Here is a 17,217-nt window from a genome sequence, read left to right as displayed (position 1 = left end):
TACCTATATTGCACATAGATAGACATATATTGCATAATGTACTTAAAAAAAAGAAACATAAAAAATCAACAAATAAGCAATATCACTTACTTTACTAAAGAGGGAAAAAATTAAGAATTTGAGAAGACTGAGTGAATAGCAAACGATAAGAAAAGTGAGATGGAGGAAAAAAAATAACATTAAGGAGTAAATTCACAAATTAGAAAAATAAAATATGCGAAACATATTGAGAAGAGGTTGGAAATCATTAAATAGAGAAAAACAAAAGTTGAAAGGCATTAGGTTGAAAGTATCAACTTATTTAATTGGGAAGGGTTCTAAACATGGTTAACAAATAGAGATAGATTTTAAAGGCAAGATAAAGTAGTTAAAGTAAATTTTCTGATTAAAATAACAATTAATCATAATCAATCGTTTGATTTATAATTTTTATACTTAAAAAAATACACACAAGTTCTGTACCACTTAACATTTTAATAGATAAGTTTTGTTCACAGGACAACCAAAGCTCCTAATGAGCACTCTTTCACCTTATCAATTGCGCATTAAAGCTAATAGCAGCACACGAACAAAAGGACAGTAAAGCTAGTAGTAGCGAGCTTTTGTTTATAGAACCTTTGAAATGGTTCTATAGAATCTTTTTTTTTTATATAGAATCTTTTTTTTTTCCTTTGAAATGGTTCAGACGGCACTTTTTCACCTAATCAAACCGACAGTAAAGCTAGGAAGTGGAACATGAACAAAAGACAGCGGAAAAGCAAAACGAGAGTACTCTTTATGACTGGGATGGCGGGAAACTGGGAATGTACCCGATACTCCTGAACTATATAAACACCACCCCCGCCACTTTTCCGTTTTTCGCCCTTTTAAAAAACCCCTTATTCTAGGGCTTCTAAAAAATTTCCCCTTCTTCCAAAGCCAACAAAATTTAAAAATTGCTCTTCCTGCTGTCTATCGATTAGTTGAAACCATTCCCAAATTCAAATTTGGATATAGAGCTGCCTCGATTTTCTCAAATTTCCTCAAATCACAACTAGGGTTTCTATTCTCTTCAGTTCAAGCAAAACCTAAATGGGTATTAGTAAAGTTACCGATGAATTGGTTTTGATGGTTCGATCCATCGTAGGCGCTGAATACTCAAATATGGATATAGTTCGAGCCCTGCACATGGCCAAGAATGATCCCACGGCTGCAATTAACATCATTTTTGACACTCCCGGTTTTAGAAAACCTGAAATTCCCAAAAAACCCGAGCCTTTGAATCGAAATTTGAGCCCCGAGCCGGCAACTGCGGCAAATCCCAGTGTGAATGGTACTGACGATCATGATAGCAAGGCCAAGAATCAGAATTTGTGTCGGGTTTCGGCTTCAAATGGGGCTGTAAAGGCTAGGATAGAGGATAGTGAGAGAGAGAGGAAAGTTGAGGATGCGAGGTGTTCGAGCTCCAATGGGTGTTCGAGTTCGAGTTCAATGGGGAGTGAGTGGTGGCTCGTGGGGTGTGGTGAGGTTGCAGGGATTTCCACGTGTAAAGGAAGGACTCTGAAGCCTGGGGAGGAGGTTTTTTTCACATTTCCGGTGGAGAGAAAGTCGAGTTCACCTTCTCCTGGAAAGTCTGGGGGTGGTCGGGGGCGGCAGGTGTCTTCTTCTTCTGAAATTGTCAGATTTTCCACGAATGCTTGTGGAGAGGTACTATCGTTCATTGATCTAAGTTGAATTGTTAAGAAGAAAATTAGAACACAAAGTCATATGCTTTGTGTTTGTAAAATGCATCTGTTGTCCCCCTTTTAATGATAAAGTGGTGCAAGGATAAGTAAGATCTTAATTTGCTGAAAAATGTCTAATTTGGTGAAAGTAGCATGGCGTTTAATATAGTTGTTTGAGAAGCGTGAAAATGAAACAGCTTTGGTTGGACCTTTAAGTTAGTATTTTTTACATATGTTTGTGATAATGCTAGCAGATTGGCCGCATCCCATATGAATGGGCTCGATGCTTATTACCACTTGTGAGGGACAAGAAAGTTAGAATTGATGGGCATTGTAAATCCGCTCCACCTGTATTAGGAATTATGGACAGCATTATTCTGTCCGTCAGGTATAGTTGTGATGATTGGGTTCTGTATATCTTATATTGTACTAATTTGTATATGTGGTTGTGCAGCAGATAGAGGGTGACAGTTGATTTCTTTTAATTGCATTATATGCAGCGTGTATATAAACAGTTCCATGTTCCAAAAGAGCCATCAGGCTTCACTGAAAGCAGCCTCAAATGATGAATCAGTTATTCATCCTCTGCCAACGCTTTTCCAATTGCTGGGGCTCTCTCCTTTTCAGAAGGTGACAATTTACTTTTAGCAGTTTTGTTTTTAAACAACTCTAAGAGTTAGTACGGTGTAATCATTCAGTGTGTATATAGAGTGTAATAAAAACAATAAGTTTGGTCATGTTTGACTTCGTGTGTGTAGTTCCAAATAACCGTTAAAGTGCTGAGTATGGAAGTTGTGGTTTTGTCATGTTTTTGAGCTGTTTAATGTCATTAATCTGTTTTAGGCAGAATTCACTCCAGGCGATTTGTATACGAAGAAGCGTCCATTGAACTTAGAGGTACATTAAACATTACTGGCTGTCGAGTTTCTTCAGAAATGGATTAAGTTTTTTAAAATAAGAAAAAAAGCCTTTAAGTTCTATATTTATCTGAACAGGACAGCTTTAATGTCTCTGCACCATTGTTGCCTATTCCTAAATTCAAGAGCCAATCAACTCTAGATGGAAGTAAGATGGAAAATGAGGAGTCAATATCTGACAATGATCTTGACAAAATTGTTGGTGTTGCAGACAGCTCTGAATTACTGGTACTGGCCTACTGGCAGTTTGCATGTGAATGTGCTCTGTGAAGTTTGATGTCTTTTTTGGGGCTGGGGGTTGTATACGATTTCTCTGCATGTTAACTATATTGGCACTTATTTTAGGAAATGGGACCTCCAAGTACTCTTCAGTGTGAACTTCATCCATATCAGAAGCAGGCTCTTCATTGGATGATTCAACTTGAGAGGGGCCATTGCCTGGATGAAGCAGCATCAACGTTGCACCCGTGTTGGGATGCATACCGGCTTGCAGACAAGTGAGTTAGAAAGCTTTGTTTTCGAGTTGGTGACCAGGAGAATGCTTAAATTCTCTAATTATCTTATAATTTGACTCATCTTCTAAAGCTGGGTGTGTTCTTTGCTAGAAGGGGGCTTGTTATATACTTGAATGCATTTTCTGGCGATGCAACAACAGAATTTCCAAGCACTCTTCGGATGGCCAGAGGAGGAGTATGATTCTGGATCTCATCTTAAATTTTTATTCAGTTGTTTTTCCTGTATTGCATTTAAATCAAGGAAAATTTGAAGATTCTGGCAGATTCTATGGGGCTTGGGAAAACTATCATGACCATAGCTCTTCTTCTAACACATTCTGAAAGAGGTGGTTCATTAGGAAACCAATTGACAGCCCAGACTTTGACTGGAAATGGTGAAGCTAGCCTTATTTCAGATCAATCTCCAACGGCAAAAAAAGCGGCAAAAATTTCTGGTTTCGAAAAGCTTTTGAAGCCAAAAAACTTTCTCACATGTGGTGGAAACCTTATTATCTGTCCAATGACCCTTATAGGTCAGTGGAAGGTATGTACACATTGACTGCAAGTAGTGTTTGAAAAATCAAATGAAATGGTGAATTTACATGTAGCATGTAGAGTGAAATGTGTTTGCTAGGTTTTTTACTGTGAAACAAATGGTTATCTTGATAACAGGCAGAAATTGAAACCCATGCACAACCTGGGACTTTGTCGATTTACATTCACTATGGGCAGAACAGATCAAGGGATGCTCTCGTTCTAGGCCAAAGTGATGTTGTGCTCACAACTTATGGAGTTTTAGCCTCAGAGTTCTCAGCAGAGGTATTTTTACAATCTCTTCGTTTGATCATAACAGAAGTAGCTAAAATTTCACTTGCAGTTTCCTATGCTGAAGGAAATCTACCACTTGCAAGTTATGCTCAGATTGCTGGAAATCCTTTTGCCTGACTCTTTTGCCCTTCATCTGCTATTGACATGATTATAATCTGTCTTATCTGGGATAATTATCTGACAAGCTCATTTAATGGGTTTTCCTTTGTAGAATGCTGATGTCACTGGGGGACTCTTCTCAGTGAGATGGTTTAGAGTGGTGCTAGACGAAGCACACACAATAAAGTCTTCAAAAAGCCAAATTTCCATGGCTGCAGCTGCGCTTGTTGCTGATCGTCGATGGTGCCTTACTGGCACCCCTATCCAGGTATATTGGGTGATTATTTGGCCTGAAATAAAATATGTTGCATTCATGTATGCTCTGTTGGTTGAAGATAATGAAGAGCACTTTAACATTTATTATGACAAGTTCGAATTAAGTCTTCTTTGCACCTTAAGCTTGGGAGCAGTAGAGTTCTTTCTCTAAATGCAGATTTTGAAAGATGCTTATGATGATTGTAATTGAGCTTATCTACCTCGTAGTAATCTTCAGATTTTACCTTTTAGTCTAATTCTTTTTTCTGAATACAATTCTTTTGCAACAGAACAACCTAGAAGATCTTTACAGTCTTCTTCGATTTTTGAAGGTGGAACCATGGGGAAGCTGGGCATGGTGAGGTTTAGCTTCCATTCTTTTTTTGGATATTAGGTTTCACCATTGGAATTGTTTTTATCACCATTCTTCTTTCTTTAATCCAGCTATGGTTGAAATTTAGCTTACAATAGGATCTTTCTTTATTTTTATGCTTTTGATTTTGTGAAGTTTGTGGTTATGTTGCTCTAGGCTCTAGCTGAACTGTTTTATCTTTTGACTTTACCAAATCCTGTTTCTGTTGCCCCTTCAGAGATTGCATGCTGCCCTGCTATTGGAAAGTGTTCTAGTGATCCTTTTTTCCAAAAATTTATAGCAGATTGCCTTGGATTGACCAATGGATGCTTAATTTAGGTGGAACAAACTTGTTCAGAAACCTTTTGAGGAGGGTGATGCGCGTAGTTTGAAGTTGGCCCAATCAATATTAAAGCCAATTATGCTAAGAAGAACTAAATCTAGTACTGACAAGGAAGGCAGGTAAGGTTATCTTAGGAATCCGTAAATTCTAATATTCCTCCATTGTCTATGTTGCTTGCTATATTCCTTGTACTTTTATGTGTTTGCAGGCCAATTTTAGTTCTTCCACCTGCTGATATTCAAGTGATATATTGTGAACTTACAGAAGCAGAGAGGGATTTTTATGATGCTTTGTTTAAAAGATCAAAGGTATTTAATTGATCTGAAGCACTTTTTTTTTGGGGTATCCATTTCCCTAATGTTCCATTTTGTCCCATATCTTAAGGTGAAATTTGATAAATTTGTCGAGCAAGGACGTATTCTTCACAATTATGCTTCAATATTGGAGTTGCTCTTGCGTCTTCGTCAATGTTGTGACCATCCATTTTTAGTGATGAGGTAGGATATTTTCTATTTTCCTTTGTATCCCCTTCTTTAGTAACATATCTTATGGTTAAACCATGAAATTTTGGTACCATGAGTTGTGCATAAATCAAACTAGACAGACCCCAACTGCAGCTCTCACTATTGAATGGAAAGCTTAAGACAGCCCCACTAGCCTGCTGATCTTTTGCAACTCAACCTAATGCTCTAATAGCCACATCTAGCATGTTCACAGTGCTGCCTGATTTAGCTCTCCAACTTTCTGAGTTTTTTGGAAATTGTTTACACAAGAAGTAAGCTTTATCTGATTCCCATTATCCCATTGATAAGTCATTTATGACTAAGGATAAAGGTTACTGCCATGGTCTCCTAATGTTTTAGAGCTTTTGACCATGTGCTATTGAGTGATGGGAGATGTTCTGTAAAGCTTGCACATGCTCACACATGTTTATGTGAGGATTTTCTGAGATTAGTTTTAATGATTCATTTTTGATGGGTTTTATGTGTCCAGTCGGGGCGACACGCAAGAGTTCTCTGATCTGAATAAGCTCACAAGACGCTTTCTTAAGGTTGGTCAGGACATTGTGGATGGGCAAGCTAGAGATGTACCATCACTGGCTTATGTTGAGGAGGTTGTTGAAGAGTTACGAAAAGGGGAAGTAGGAGAGTGCCCGATATGCCTTGAAGCTTTTGAAGATGCTGTATTGACACCATGTGCTCATAGACTATGCAGAGAATGCCTCTTAGCAAGTTGGCGAAGCTCTACTTCTGGTTTTTGTCCTGTTTGTAGGTACCATCATGCTTTTTCCTTTTATTTCTTCTAACACTCCTACATGGTATGAGCTTACTACATTATCCTCTTGCCTGACACTAATTCGTTGGGAGCTTGTCACATTCCAGAAAGATGATTACCAAGCAAGAGCTTCTCACAGCTCCTACTCAAAGTCGCTTCCGGATTGATATTGAGAGAAATTGGGTCGAATCATCTAAGGTTTCTGCACTTCTGCATGAACTCGAAATTCTTCGCTTAGCAGGGTCCAAGAGCATTGTTTTCAGCCAGTGGACTGCCTTTCTTGATCTATTGCAGATTGCTTTTTCTCGGTAACGTTTTCTGTCTTCGTTTTGCCATCATTTGTTTTCTAGTACTGGAATGTAACGTTCTGTTTGTTAGCCATTCAGTTAATTTGCTTGGCTTGTTTACCATTCCATAGCCCCTTAATATCTAGCAAAAGGGGTTATTTTTGGTTTCTTTATATTTGATTTTCTCAGGCTAGATTGGGTCTGGGTGTTGGAGTGGGGGGGATTTTTACCAAGAGCATACATGATTTGAAGAATTTTGAGCTGTCTGATCGTCTAGTGTATATGTGTAGAGTTCTTGAGAAATTTGTTGGCCAAGTTTCGCTTTTTGTATTTTGTTGCATAATGGTATTAATCGTGACTATTATTGTCTCAATCCGCTGATTAATTCTTCTAAGCCTTATTTGCCTTTCATTTCTTTTGCAATTCTTTCCCCTCTCCCTTTCTACTTTTAGGAGTGATATTCAATTTCTTCGTCTGGATGGGACCCTTAACCAGCAACAACGTGAGAAAGTAATAAAGCAATTCTCAGAGGAAGATAACATCATGGTTTGTCTCCACGGTTTTGGCATGAGGAGCATACTATCTAGATTTTATTTTATTTATTTATTTGTTTTTTGGGCTCACTTCTTCAAATTTCACTTAAACAGGTTTTGCTAATGTCATTGAAGGCTGGGGGAGTTGGGATCAACTTAACAGCTGCATCCAACGCTTTTGTCTTGGTATGCATCTTGCTGGTAGTCATGTGTACAAAGTCTTGCAAATTTGTGGAGAGCATTTGTCCTTGAATATGTTGTTAAGGAGTGTTTACTTTGAGTTGTGCCGTGGGGAAGTAATTATGGATGAAAACACTAGTATGAGTTCTTTTTATTCAATCGTCAGGCGGGAAACAAAAAATTTGCTATCATCAATTGGAAAATCGGTTTCTTGTCAGTAATCTCATAAATCTGCTGACTTCAATAGTAGAAAAGTAGTACTTGGAATTGGCTTTTGTTCCCTGTATATACACTAAGCCTACATTTGACTTACATAGGATCCCTGGTGGAACCCAGCCGTAGAGGAACAAGCTGTAATGCGCGTTCACCGCATTGGACAAACTGAAAAAGTAATGATCAAAAGGTTCATCATGAAGGTACATCATAAAATCCTTTTGGAATTGTCCCGCCCGCAAGCCTTCTTTTGCTAGTTTGGTAGCATTCTTATTCTCTTGTTGGCACTATATATATGTGGCTGGACCCTGTACTTTGGATTAGACATGAATGTGATTAACCTTTATTGGTACTCGGTAGAATTGTAGGTATAGCTGTAAGTGTGGTGAATACTCACGTGGACTATCTTGGTGGCAGGGAACTGTAGAAGAAAGAATGGAAGCAGTGCAAGCACGCAAACAACGGATGATTTCTGGTGCTTTGACTGACCAAGAAGTTAGATCAGCACGCATCGAGGAGCTTAAGATGCTTTTCGCTTAAAGCAGACAAGCCTGCTGCTAAGTTGTGTCAACAATTCTTTGCCTCCGACAGAGTCGAACTCCAATTCCTGGTTCTGTCGGAGTTGCAATACGTCAAGAAAGTGCATTGGATTTCATTTATCTCCTCGCCACTTTCGCTCTTGACCTATAGACTGAATTGAAGCCCAAGTTATAGCTGTTGAGAAAGAGATAAATGGAACGGATGCTGCTATGAATGTCAATCACATAGCTCCATCATTTCTCTGCAGTTCTTAGAGCTATGATCTGAAATTACTCGAGGCTGAGTTGGTGACTCGTTTGTATTCGTTTCATAGGTAATTATGGGGGATTTAGGAATTTTCTACTAAGGGCCCATATTGGAGACACTGGTCAGTGGTCAGGACTCAGAAACTGATGATGATTGTTGTAGCTGCATCGGTGTATCTTGTGTTATTGGCAAAATTCAAAAGTTGGCCAAACTTGTAAAATGATTATTATAACTCTTAGCAAAACCAACTTCATCTTTATGGAAATTACGTCCGATTTACCATCCCCACCTGATTTTTGTAGAAAAATGTTGATTTGTAACCTTACATGATAGGCTATATCGAAATCTTGAAGAAGTTGTGCTCAAATTAAGATGGAAACAAAGATTAACTATCGAATCAGTTAAAATTATTTTCCACTTTGTAGTTGGATTTAGCTTAACATATGCTAATACTTATTTAGTCCTATATAAGTGTGCCAATTTCACTCTTGAGATTAGATGCTATTTAACAAATTATTAGCCCGTGGCCTTTTCTGCGATATATTTTTTTTAACATTATTTTGAGAAATTTGTCATCAACAGTTTATATGGTAAATCGAGAGATGGAAGAATGTGATGTTAACGTGTAATTTTCACCTAAAAAAAAAAGAAAAAGAAAAGAAAGAGGAAAAATAGAGGAAGCACCACTGCCTGCGTAAACATACACATGCTCATAGGTGAAAGGGCAATTTCAGAGTAGTACTCCACTAATTAAGGTGAAGATGAGCTCGGAGGTAGCCGACGCCACAGCACCGCGCCGGAAGTTGTCGTGCTCCACCTACTTCGATGCGCTCTGGTTTTGCTATTGTACACCCGCTCTCCCTTCTCTCTCTTTGCCCTGCTCACTTTATCATTGACTTTTCATCCTCATTTCACAGAATTAAAGTTGGTAATTTATAGTTTGCTGATTATATGTTTCCGTGGACCTAAATTCTTGAGAGCATTAATTGGTATTTACAGTATCAATTAAATTCTATTGTAGCCCAGAAATATTCCAGATTCTAAAATTATCTGTCTGATTTTACGTAAAGGTTTATCATCATCATGCCTTTCAGATATAGATATCTCTTTCTACAATTCTTTCTTGCTTCTCGTTGTATTCAACTCCACAATCTGAACAGCAGTTTTATTTCTATTTCTATTTCTATTTATTTTGGGTGGTTGACTCGTTGGACTGAGTGGTAAAAAATTGTGATTTGCAGCACCTGTACATCAGATGCAGCAATACTATCGGATGGGTTGGCTGGATAATTGTTCCGCAAAGTGGAATGCTCTATTTGATTGTCTAAACCTCAAAACCAAGAGACCTTCTGAGCTGGAGGTCTGTATTATTTATTTTTATTGTGCATATCACAAGGACCCTCTTCCTCAATTGGTAAAAGGCCATTGTCATAGCTTGATGTAAAACTGAAAATGCATTGATTAACAGCATCTTGAGAGGCATAGGCATAGGCTGTTCTAACTAAAATGGTCAGGGACAAAGCCGATTATTTTCTTCTATTTATCAAATGTTTTCCTCATGTCAAGCTTGATTTGGCTTCTAAACTTCCTTTCTATGTCATTAGAGGATAATATACCCTTAAAGCAGATGCGGGTTCCTGATTTTTTGTTTGAACTAGGCTGTTGTATTGTTTTAACTATGAACTAATAAGATGATACTTTGAACATGACATTTGGATTCTGAAGGTTTTGGCTAGAACTGAGAGTAGTTGTGCTACAGAATATAACAAAATGCAGTAAGAATAGTAAAAGACAACTACTAGTTATTCTCAGAGTTCGTGTAATTTCCCCCATTATGTAGGGGAACTAGATCCCTGGTTAGCCCCAAGCAAGTACTAAACATATCCAGTGCTTAAATTTGTATCCAAAAAACCCCAGCATTTAGTGTTGAGAAAGTAACTTGGATGGTTAAAATACTATTGTCAGAGAGAATAATTGGTGCAATTTTCATCCCCATGATTATGCTTGGAATGATAATCAACTATCGTATTTTGGACCTACAGGTTTTTAATTTCATGGGACAATAAATCAAGACCATGAGAAAGTTAAGTTTTCACGTACTTTTGAGCATCATATGTAGCTAAAAGAGGAATCAACTCTATTTCGTCCTTAAAATTTTTTCTTCACTACATTTGGATTGCCAATTTTTAAATAGGAAGTCTGAGTTCCTAAATGAAGGTTGCAGTAAGTTTAAGGTAGAAGCATTTTACTAATTGTGGGGTTTGTTGGATTATTCTTTGATCTATTAATTACTGTTTGGTATTGCACAGAAATTAAATGATGATTTGCTATTTCTTGAAATAAATCTCAAAATGATTTGGATTGCCCCTACAGAAAATAACAGCCAACTCGGTCATTCTGCTTTGTTTATTTGCCGCAATGTGCTTGAGACAATAAATCCAAAAGTTGTGCTTCACTGGACTAATTTAAGATCAGTACCATGGCATGTTGTTTCAATACTGAGAGCATTTGTTGAAGATTTATGCCATATAGGTGCATTGAGTGATGCTTGTTTTCCCTACTGTTTCCAAATTGTCATTGCCTTATTGCATTTTTGGTACTTTTACCAGCTAAGAAGTTAATAGTTCCTGACTGATATGCAAGTGTAGTTTCTCTAACTGGGTGTGACAGTACAGTAAGTTGTGCTTCGTAAAAGCCAGCGTCTTAGCATTCCGTTTCTCCTTAGCCATCTTTGTGGTATTTTAACGACAATCCATTGGTAGTTAATTTTGGCTAAACAAAAAAAAAAAAAAGAAAAATATTCAATAAGTGCTGTGTTCAAATAACATGGCGTGGCCTTGCTTCTGAAGTTGGTGCCTAGAAGCAAAAACTATAAATTTATCAATGCACATGACTACTCTGGAAAATGGTGGATTCTTTTTCTGCTTATTTATTAAGTCAGCTGTCATCATCATGTTCAGAGGAACATCTGGAAAACACTTCACCAGACACTGTTGTCATTAATGCTTGTACTTGGGATTTGATCCTACTATTGTTTCACTCTTATTACTTCATGATCTTCAGATTATTCTTAGATGACTATTCTTTTTGGAAGGAGTATGAAAAGTCGGATTATATTCAATAGTGTTCCTGCTTTATGCTTTTCAACCGATTACCAATTTAGTCTTCTAAATGCAGGAAATCCTCGAGAAACGTGAGCAGGCCAACAATCATATATGGTCCTTTCGGTCACCTGAAGAAGCTGCAATTCATTGGCAAGAACTCTTTGGACATTTGGATGAAGTTGAATGACGTGTTACCATCTATAGTTTCTCATTGTTTGAACTTTTCTTCTGAGTAAAGCAGCAACAGTCCGAGTGATTTAATAATTTCAAGATCCTTGCCTTCATTTGGCTGATTGATGGAGCGGTCCATAGTTTTTTGAGGGATTTTGTAGGTGTTGAATAGCAGTTTTTGTTAGCTAGCTCTAGGAGCTGTAGACACTGAACAGAGGGTTACTCTTTTCATGTTGAACCAAGAAAGAGTGGTAGATTCTGGTGAAACATGAGATCATTTCATTAAGTGGCTAATTGATTAAGGCTGGCAACTTTGAATTTACTAATCAAATCGATCAGTTTTGTTTGAATATCTCACCAGATCCAAGTTATTGTACTTTCTTTGTCAACCCAAAAAAAAAAAAAGTGCTATGGCTAATAGATATGTTACAGGTGAATGCTTTTGGTATATCAAAAAAGAACGCTGTATAATTTGCTGCTAGCCATGAATTCACTAATCAAATCGATCTGTTTTGCCTGAGTCTCTCATCAGATACAAGTTATTGTACTTTATTTGTCGAAAAAATAATAAAAAATGTGCTATAGCTAATAGATATTTGACAGGTGCTTTGGTATATCAAAATAAGATCGCTGTATAATTTGCTTCTAGCCATGGTTATCTAATCATACATTGGCAAATAACCTGTAATTTTTAGCATCAAGACTCATTTGTCTCACTGCAGCCACTGCTCCTATGACCCCCAAAGTACCGAAAACCACGGCTATGGTGACATTTAACCAAAAAATGGGGCTTCTCTTTGATGGCTTGAATGTCAAGTTGAAGAAGACAACAGGAAGGACAAAATCGAGTGGCATGAAACCAAAAGCTCCAAGCAAAGCATTAATATCTCCGAAAAAAGGAAGCATAGCTGCAATTGTAGTTGATATAACAACTGATATGGACCGCAATATTACCCTTGGAACAATATTTCGAACAGAGAATTCACTGCTCTTAGGGTCTGCAAACGTACTTTCAAGAACTTCATTTGTAGGCTGCAAGTACACCTGTGGCACAAGTCATAATTTGCTATGTTGTTATTATGCCAATTTGATGCAGAACACTTGTAAGAAAAAGTGCCCTAAGCTCCACCTTAACTTGTAGGAAAAACTCATGTCACTGAAAGAATTTATGATTTCAATTTGTCAAAAGCTTCAAAAAGTGAGACAAAGTATCATCTCTAAATCCTAAATTCCTGACTAATATAGACAGCTAAACGGTATAAGGAGAAAATTTATATGTAATGAACAATAAACATTGCATTCCAAAATTTTTAAGATCTTGTTTCTTTCTTTTTTTTCTTTTTTTTTTTTTTGGGGTTGGCTGCTCATATATTTGGGTTTTGATTACTCAGAGAGAATCTGCTAAAAGTTAAATAGTGTTTGGTCTTTACCACAGCAACAGCTGATAGTTGGAGAATGGTGAAAATATTGGTCATAAAAATGAACCACTTGGGCAGCAAAGCTTTTCCATTATCTGAGAAGTTGCTTAGGATTAGACTTTCAGCTTCATTGCCAAAGGCCCAATAGCCAGAAATGCCTACGGTAAAGAAGGTCAGTGTGACTACGCTGTAACAAACAGAGAGTCCCTTGAACATCTTGCCTTTTACTGGAGGTGCTAATGTCGCCTGTAAATAAATGATCAGAAATGTTCCATTAGGATTGATACAATAAGTTTGTACATTTGCATGGATACCTTGAAACCCTTTTAATCCTGCAAAAAAAAAAGTCATATATAGCCATCTAACTTAAATCTTTATTTGTTTGGTCAAAGTTTGAGTGGAATGAAAAGGGACCTGAATTTCTGGAATGATCCCATTTCCATAAGTGGTGGCAATAATGGCCAGCGAATTGAAGATGCCAAAAACTTTAGTTTCAGTGCCACCACTCAAGGAGTAGTTCTTGTTTGGTCCCTTAGATGAATTTCCTGAGAAAAAATTATGCAGCCAAAGTTTATATACCATCTTTCTATCAAATAAAGGCTGTTTCACATTAGCAGTACCGACATTACTTAATAGTACTTACCAAGGTAAATAGAGCCTGCAGTGGCACAGGCGCTGTAGGCCAGACAGAGTACTAAAGAGACCAGATTGATATGCCTAAGCGAATGAAAAGATGGCATCTGAGCTAAAATCAGCATTAGCCCTCCAAACATGATCACAAATTCATAGAGCTTCATATCTCCATTTGGATTTACCAACACGTAGATTGCCTGCAAAAGGAGTCGACAGGTTGAGCAAAACTGTGTTCTTCTTCATCAACGTATGGTTTATTGTTATCATTATCTTTCTTATGGTATGCCCCGTCCATCATTTTCATGCTCAGTTGCTCAAAATTTCTTGGGCTGAAGGAAAGTGGTGTTAGAAACATATTGTTAAAACGAAACAGACCTTCAAGCACTGCCCTCCCAGAAGAGTAGAGCCTACAACTGCACCATAGCACACCAAGAACTGGATTGGACCTACATAAAATTTTCCCCATTTTGGTCCTGCCAAAATTGGATTTGTAAGGCCAGAATTCGGTTGGATTATGAATAAGCCAATGTCATGCAGAATAGGTACTAATTCATGGAACGAGAAAGGAAAATCTGTAATAATTCTAGAATTTAAGAGGTCGGTAAGAACTTCCTTGTCATTTGGCCGATGTGTCCAGTCTTTCTTTCTTGACAATCTTTTTTGACATATACTCAAAAAATGTAGGAAGGTCTTTCCTACTTGTGCGTATTGAAAGTTGAATTTGTAACTTGTAAGAAGAAAAAAACGAGACGATTGCATTTGAAGTTAAGTATCTAGCATAACAACACAATGTGAAAAAGAAAATATCAGCAATTCTAAATGAAATTCACTTGTGCAATCATTCTTGAGTGTCCACATGCAGTTAAGTACCTATCTTTTCGGTTTTGACCAAGAACTAATCCAATCACAAAAAAAAAGGAAAAGAAAAACATAATTAATAGGATAAATTTTTTTATGCACTAATGACTTACTCCCTCCCTTTTTTTATAACTGACGTTTAAAAAATTTGCTTTAGTGTACTTTTATCTGTCGTTTTATTATCCCCATACAGTATTAATTATTTTTTCACAATTTTACCATTTTATCTCTCTTTTCCAATACAGGGTTCTTAATTATTACTCCTAGTAATTATTTCTTCTTTCTTTGTAACAACCCTAGTAATTAATGAGGGTACAAAAGAAAAGTAGTGTACAGATTTAAGCAATGAAAAATTTTTCTTAATTAGTGTGTAAAACCTTAAACGTCAGTTATAAAAAAAGGGAGGGAGTATATTTTAACGTGTTCAAATGCACGTCACATATACAAAATTCTTATTAATATCACAATAAAAATCACAAGATTTCTTACCAAAATTGTGACAGCTATTTTGTCTTGAATAAAGAAAACTTTGACATCCACGAATGAGACGAACATAGACAATAACAGCTGAAGGGCTTACGTGTGGGACTTTGGCAATGATAATCTTTTATTTTCAACATAAAAGAGGTTTTCCTAAATTGAATCACAAGTAAAATAAATTTCTAAGCGGTTCTATTTTTCTTCTCTACTATGATGAACGAAAACTAATTAAACCTGTACAATTTTCATTTACAAGACAAGACAAGAATGGTGATCCTAATAGAACAGATAAATTTATCTAGAATTTTTTTTATAAAAAAAAAAAAAAAAACTTAGGTTGAAATAAACTTGAATTCTCAGCTTCAGAAATCCTGTATGGTGAGTTGGGTCGTGGTTTGATGGCTGGCGTTTTCTTTTGACTATTAAGAAATAGGGATTCTTTGAATTTTTATAGTGGCCACCGATCAAAAATATTGATAAGAGTCGAAAAGGCCAAATGGCAGTTTCAACTCTCAACACCAATACCACCGCTTAGGGGTCTGGTCAACCGAAAACAAATGCTACAAGAACAAATAGAGCATTACGGCACTCTTAACATGAAGTCACGCAGAGAAAAGCAATTCTCAGTTTGAACTAAAGTTTTGGACTCTAAAGTACGACTATTATTGGATTGGGATCACTGTACATACGTTTGTGCAGAGATAATAAAATTCTTATATTGACAGTGCATAAAAAATTAATCTCATTAATTATTATCTTCTTTTTTTTTCCGAGATTTTTGTGGGGAGAATTTACCTAAAATATCAGTAGCCATGTCCCGGAATCTGAGTTGCCGGTGACCCAGTTGAGCATGGTGTTCGAGCACTAGAGATATCAAATTGTAGGAGTAGAATGTGACAGCAGCTCCGATGACAAGACTAATCACTCCGGCGGCCCATCCAAGTGAAGCAAGGGCAAATGGCAGGCTCAGAAGTGGAGGTGCAACGATGGAAGTTGTCAAGTGATATCCACAATGCATCCACGATCCTGCTCCCCAGTCCCCACCCAACCCAACAAAAAAAAAAAAAAAAAAAATCTGAGAATCACTCCTAGTATTCTTATCTTTAGCCACCTTACTCAAGACAAGAGCCAATAACACATACGTCACCTTGCACTGAATTCAGCACATGACGGTAGGTATACTTTTGGATTTAGAAAGAGTTTACACATTGATGATAGGAGAATAAAAATGAAAAATTTACATTTGTCTTCTGTGGAATATATATATGTATTAGTTTTGGTACTGTCAAAATCCCAAAAATGATACACACAAAGCAATTATTTCAAGAAAATGGAAGCTTGGAAGCTCAACAGCTAATGCATTCACTTCATGATCCAAATTGACAAACTTGCTTGTAATAAGTTGGGAAGATCGACTCGAAGACCATTTTTTTCCATGGAAAAAGAATACCGCGATATTAGGCCATATATCCATACAAGTTGTTATCGTGGACCTGAGCTACAACTAGAGAAGGGGCGCGCACCATGAGAGTTTAGGGAAGGCGGAATATTTTTCTCCATTTTTGTACAATTTTAGCAAAAAGACAAAGTGGGTACTTATTGAAGAATTGATCCATTGTATTTGTATGTGGGAATTACTGCATTATTAATGCAGAAAAGAGCTCAGAGCAACTCCATCTCCTATCTTAAAGAAGCACAGATAGTTCTAAAAGTGGAAAAAAAAAAAAAACAAAATTTACTGCCAAAAAGCACCTCTTTCTTGAAATTTAAAGATTTAGTATGATAACCATCAATCATGCATGTCTATTTCATCGACGGCGTTCAGTCAAAGGTGAATATACGTTGATGGACTTTAATGAAATGGGCAAGAAGAAAGGAACAAATAAAGAAAGGAAAGCAAGAAAAGAGGAACAAATGAAAATTTCTGATATTTACCAAAAAAACAAAAAAAAATTTTTTTTTTCTGATAAGGGTGGCAAGCAAGAGAACAACGTACCTTTAGATTTGAGGACAAAGAGGGCTCCAGCATCAAGCTCCTGCTTTTGATCATTTCCAGTCGGTTGAAGATCATCAGCAACTTCTCTTTCTGATGCTATGGAACTTGGATTCCGAGACGAAACCATGATGATGATCTCTTTCTCTTTATGGGCTTTGATGGATTGTCGGGTATATGGTCTGAGGGAAGGTTGCAGAAAGGTGAATACGAGCTATACTTGCGTCCCCATATGAAGTTGGTTTCTCCGATGAATATATATACATACTACTAACTATTGTAAAAGTGGCAGAAT

General features: G+C 37.0%; 3 protein-coding genes across 5 annotated transcripts; 2 read left to right on the top strand and 1 right to left on the bottom strand.

The window, feature by feature from the left end:
• Nucleotides 1–683: 683 nt before the first annotated feature.
• Nucleotides 684–8,553, top strand: LOC113742116 (DNA repair protein RAD5A-like). 3 transcript variants are annotated; one of them, XM_027269831.2, is made up of 20 exons: nucleotides 684–1,686; nucleotides 1,958–2,091; nucleotides 2,204–2,333; nucleotides 2,547–2,600; nucleotides 2,699–2,848; nucleotides 2,966–3,117; nucleotides 3,226–3,310; nucleotides 3,389–3,658; nucleotides 3,787–3,933; nucleotides 4,154–4,309; nucleotides 4,587–4,654; nucleotides 4,988–5,110; nucleotides 5,200–5,299; nucleotides 5,376–5,488; nucleotides 5,985–6,263; nucleotides 6,374–6,574; nucleotides 7,006–7,099; nucleotides 7,201–7,272; nucleotides 7,584–7,682; nucleotides 7,897–8,553. In XM_027269831.2, exons 1-20 carry the CDS (start codon nucleotides 1,072–1,074, stop codon nucleotides 8,017–8,019), a joined length of 3,165 nt encoding a protein of 1,054 aa, XP_027125632.2. In that variant the 5' UTR covers nucleotides 684–1,071; the 3' UTR covers nucleotides 8,020–8,553. The 3 variants fall into 3 exon arrangements, with proteins under 3 accessions (XP_027125632.2, XP_071932392.1, XP_071932396.1); XM_072076291.1 differs by having other exon boundaries at nucleotides 929–1,686; nucleotides 3,229–3,310; nucleotides 7,897–8,204; XM_072076295.1 differs by lacking the exons at nucleotides 7,006–7,099; nucleotides 7,201–7,272; nucleotides 7,584–7,682; nucleotides 7,897–8,553 and having other exon boundaries at nucleotides 929–1,686; nucleotides 5,985–6,259; nucleotides 6,374–6,512.
• Nucleotides 8,554–8,950: 397 nt separating this feature from the next.
• Nucleotides 8,951–11,892, top strand: LOC113726966 (uncharacterized). The gene is made up of 3 exons (XM_027250895.2): nucleotides 8,951–9,111; nucleotides 9,507–9,625; nucleotides 11,443–11,892. The coding sequence occupies exons 1-3, from the start codon at nucleotides 9,027–9,029 to the stop codon at nucleotides 11,554–11,556; spliced, it is 318 nt and encodes a 105-aa protein (XP_027106696.1). The 5' UTR covers nucleotides 8,951–9,026; the 3' UTR covers nucleotides 11,557–11,892.
• A 119-nt stretch (nucleotides 11,893–12,011) lies between these two features.
• Nucleotides 12,012–17,217, bottom strand: LOC113726975 (GABA transporter 1-like). The gene is made up of 7 exons (XM_072076299.1): nucleotides 16,926–17,217; nucleotides 15,725–15,955; nucleotides 13,967–14,064; nucleotides 13,602–13,788; nucleotides 13,373–13,503; nucleotides 12,971–13,204; nucleotides 12,012–12,584 (listed from the first exon to the last, which is right to left on the bottom strand). The coding sequence occupies exons 1-7, from the start codon at nucleotides 17,050–17,052 to the stop codon at nucleotides 12,204–12,206; spliced, it is 1,389 nt and encodes a 462-aa protein (XP_071932400.1). The 5' UTR covers nucleotides 17,053–17,217; the 3' UTR covers nucleotides 12,012–12,203.

The sequence above is a fragment of the Coffea arabica genome, chromosome 1c (genome assembly GCF_036785885.1).
Source record: "Coffea arabica cultivar ET-39 chromosome 1c, Coffea Arabica ET-39 HiFi, whole genome shotgun sequence".
Taxonomy (NCBI): domain Eukaryota; kingdom Viridiplantae; phylum Streptophyta; class Magnoliopsida; order Gentianales; family Rubiaceae; genus Coffea; species Coffea arabica.
The sequence above is the reverse complement of the archived record's forward strand: the minus strand, read 5'-3'. Positions and strand labels throughout refer to the sequence as shown.

Bases quoted from the DNA above. Each gene is read 5' to 3' on its own strand.
- LOC113742116 (XM_027269831.2), top strand. From the start codon at position 1,072: ATGGGTATTAGTAAAGTTACCGATGAATTGGTTTTGATGGTTCGATCC. The intron at 2,092-2,203 runs GTATAGTTGTGA...CATTATATGCAG, and splicing joins AGCATTATTCTGTCCGTCAG to CGTGTATATAAACAGTTCCA. The intron at 2,334-2,546 runs GTGACAATTTAC...AATCTGTTTTAG, and splicing joins GGCTCTCTCCTTTTCAGAAG to GCAGAATTCACTCCAGGCGA.
- LOC113726966 (XM_027250895.2), top strand. From the start codon at position 9,027: ATGAGCTCGGAGGTAGCCGACGCCACAGCACCGCGCCGGAAGTTGTCG. The intron at 9,112-9,506 runs GTACACCCGCTC...TGTGATTTGCAG, and splicing joins TGCGCTCTGGTTTTGCTATT to CACCTGTACATCAGATGCAG. The intron at 9,626-11,442 runs GTCTGTATTATT...TTCTAAATGCAG, and splicing joins AGAGACCTTCTGAGCTGGAG to GAAATCCTCGAGAAACGTGA.
- LOC113726975 (XM_072076299.1), bottom strand. From the start codon at position 17,052: ATGGTTTCGTCTCGGAATCCAAGTTCCATAGCATCAGAAAGAGAAGTT. The intron at 15,956-16,925 runs GTACGTTGTTCT...ACTGGGGAGCAG, and splicing joins CTTTGTCCTCAAATCTAAAG to GATCGTGGATGCATTGTGGA. The intron at 13,504-13,601 runs GTAAGTACTATT...ATTTTTTCTCAG, and splicing joins TGCAGGCTCTATTTACCTTG to GAAATTCATCTAAGGGACCA.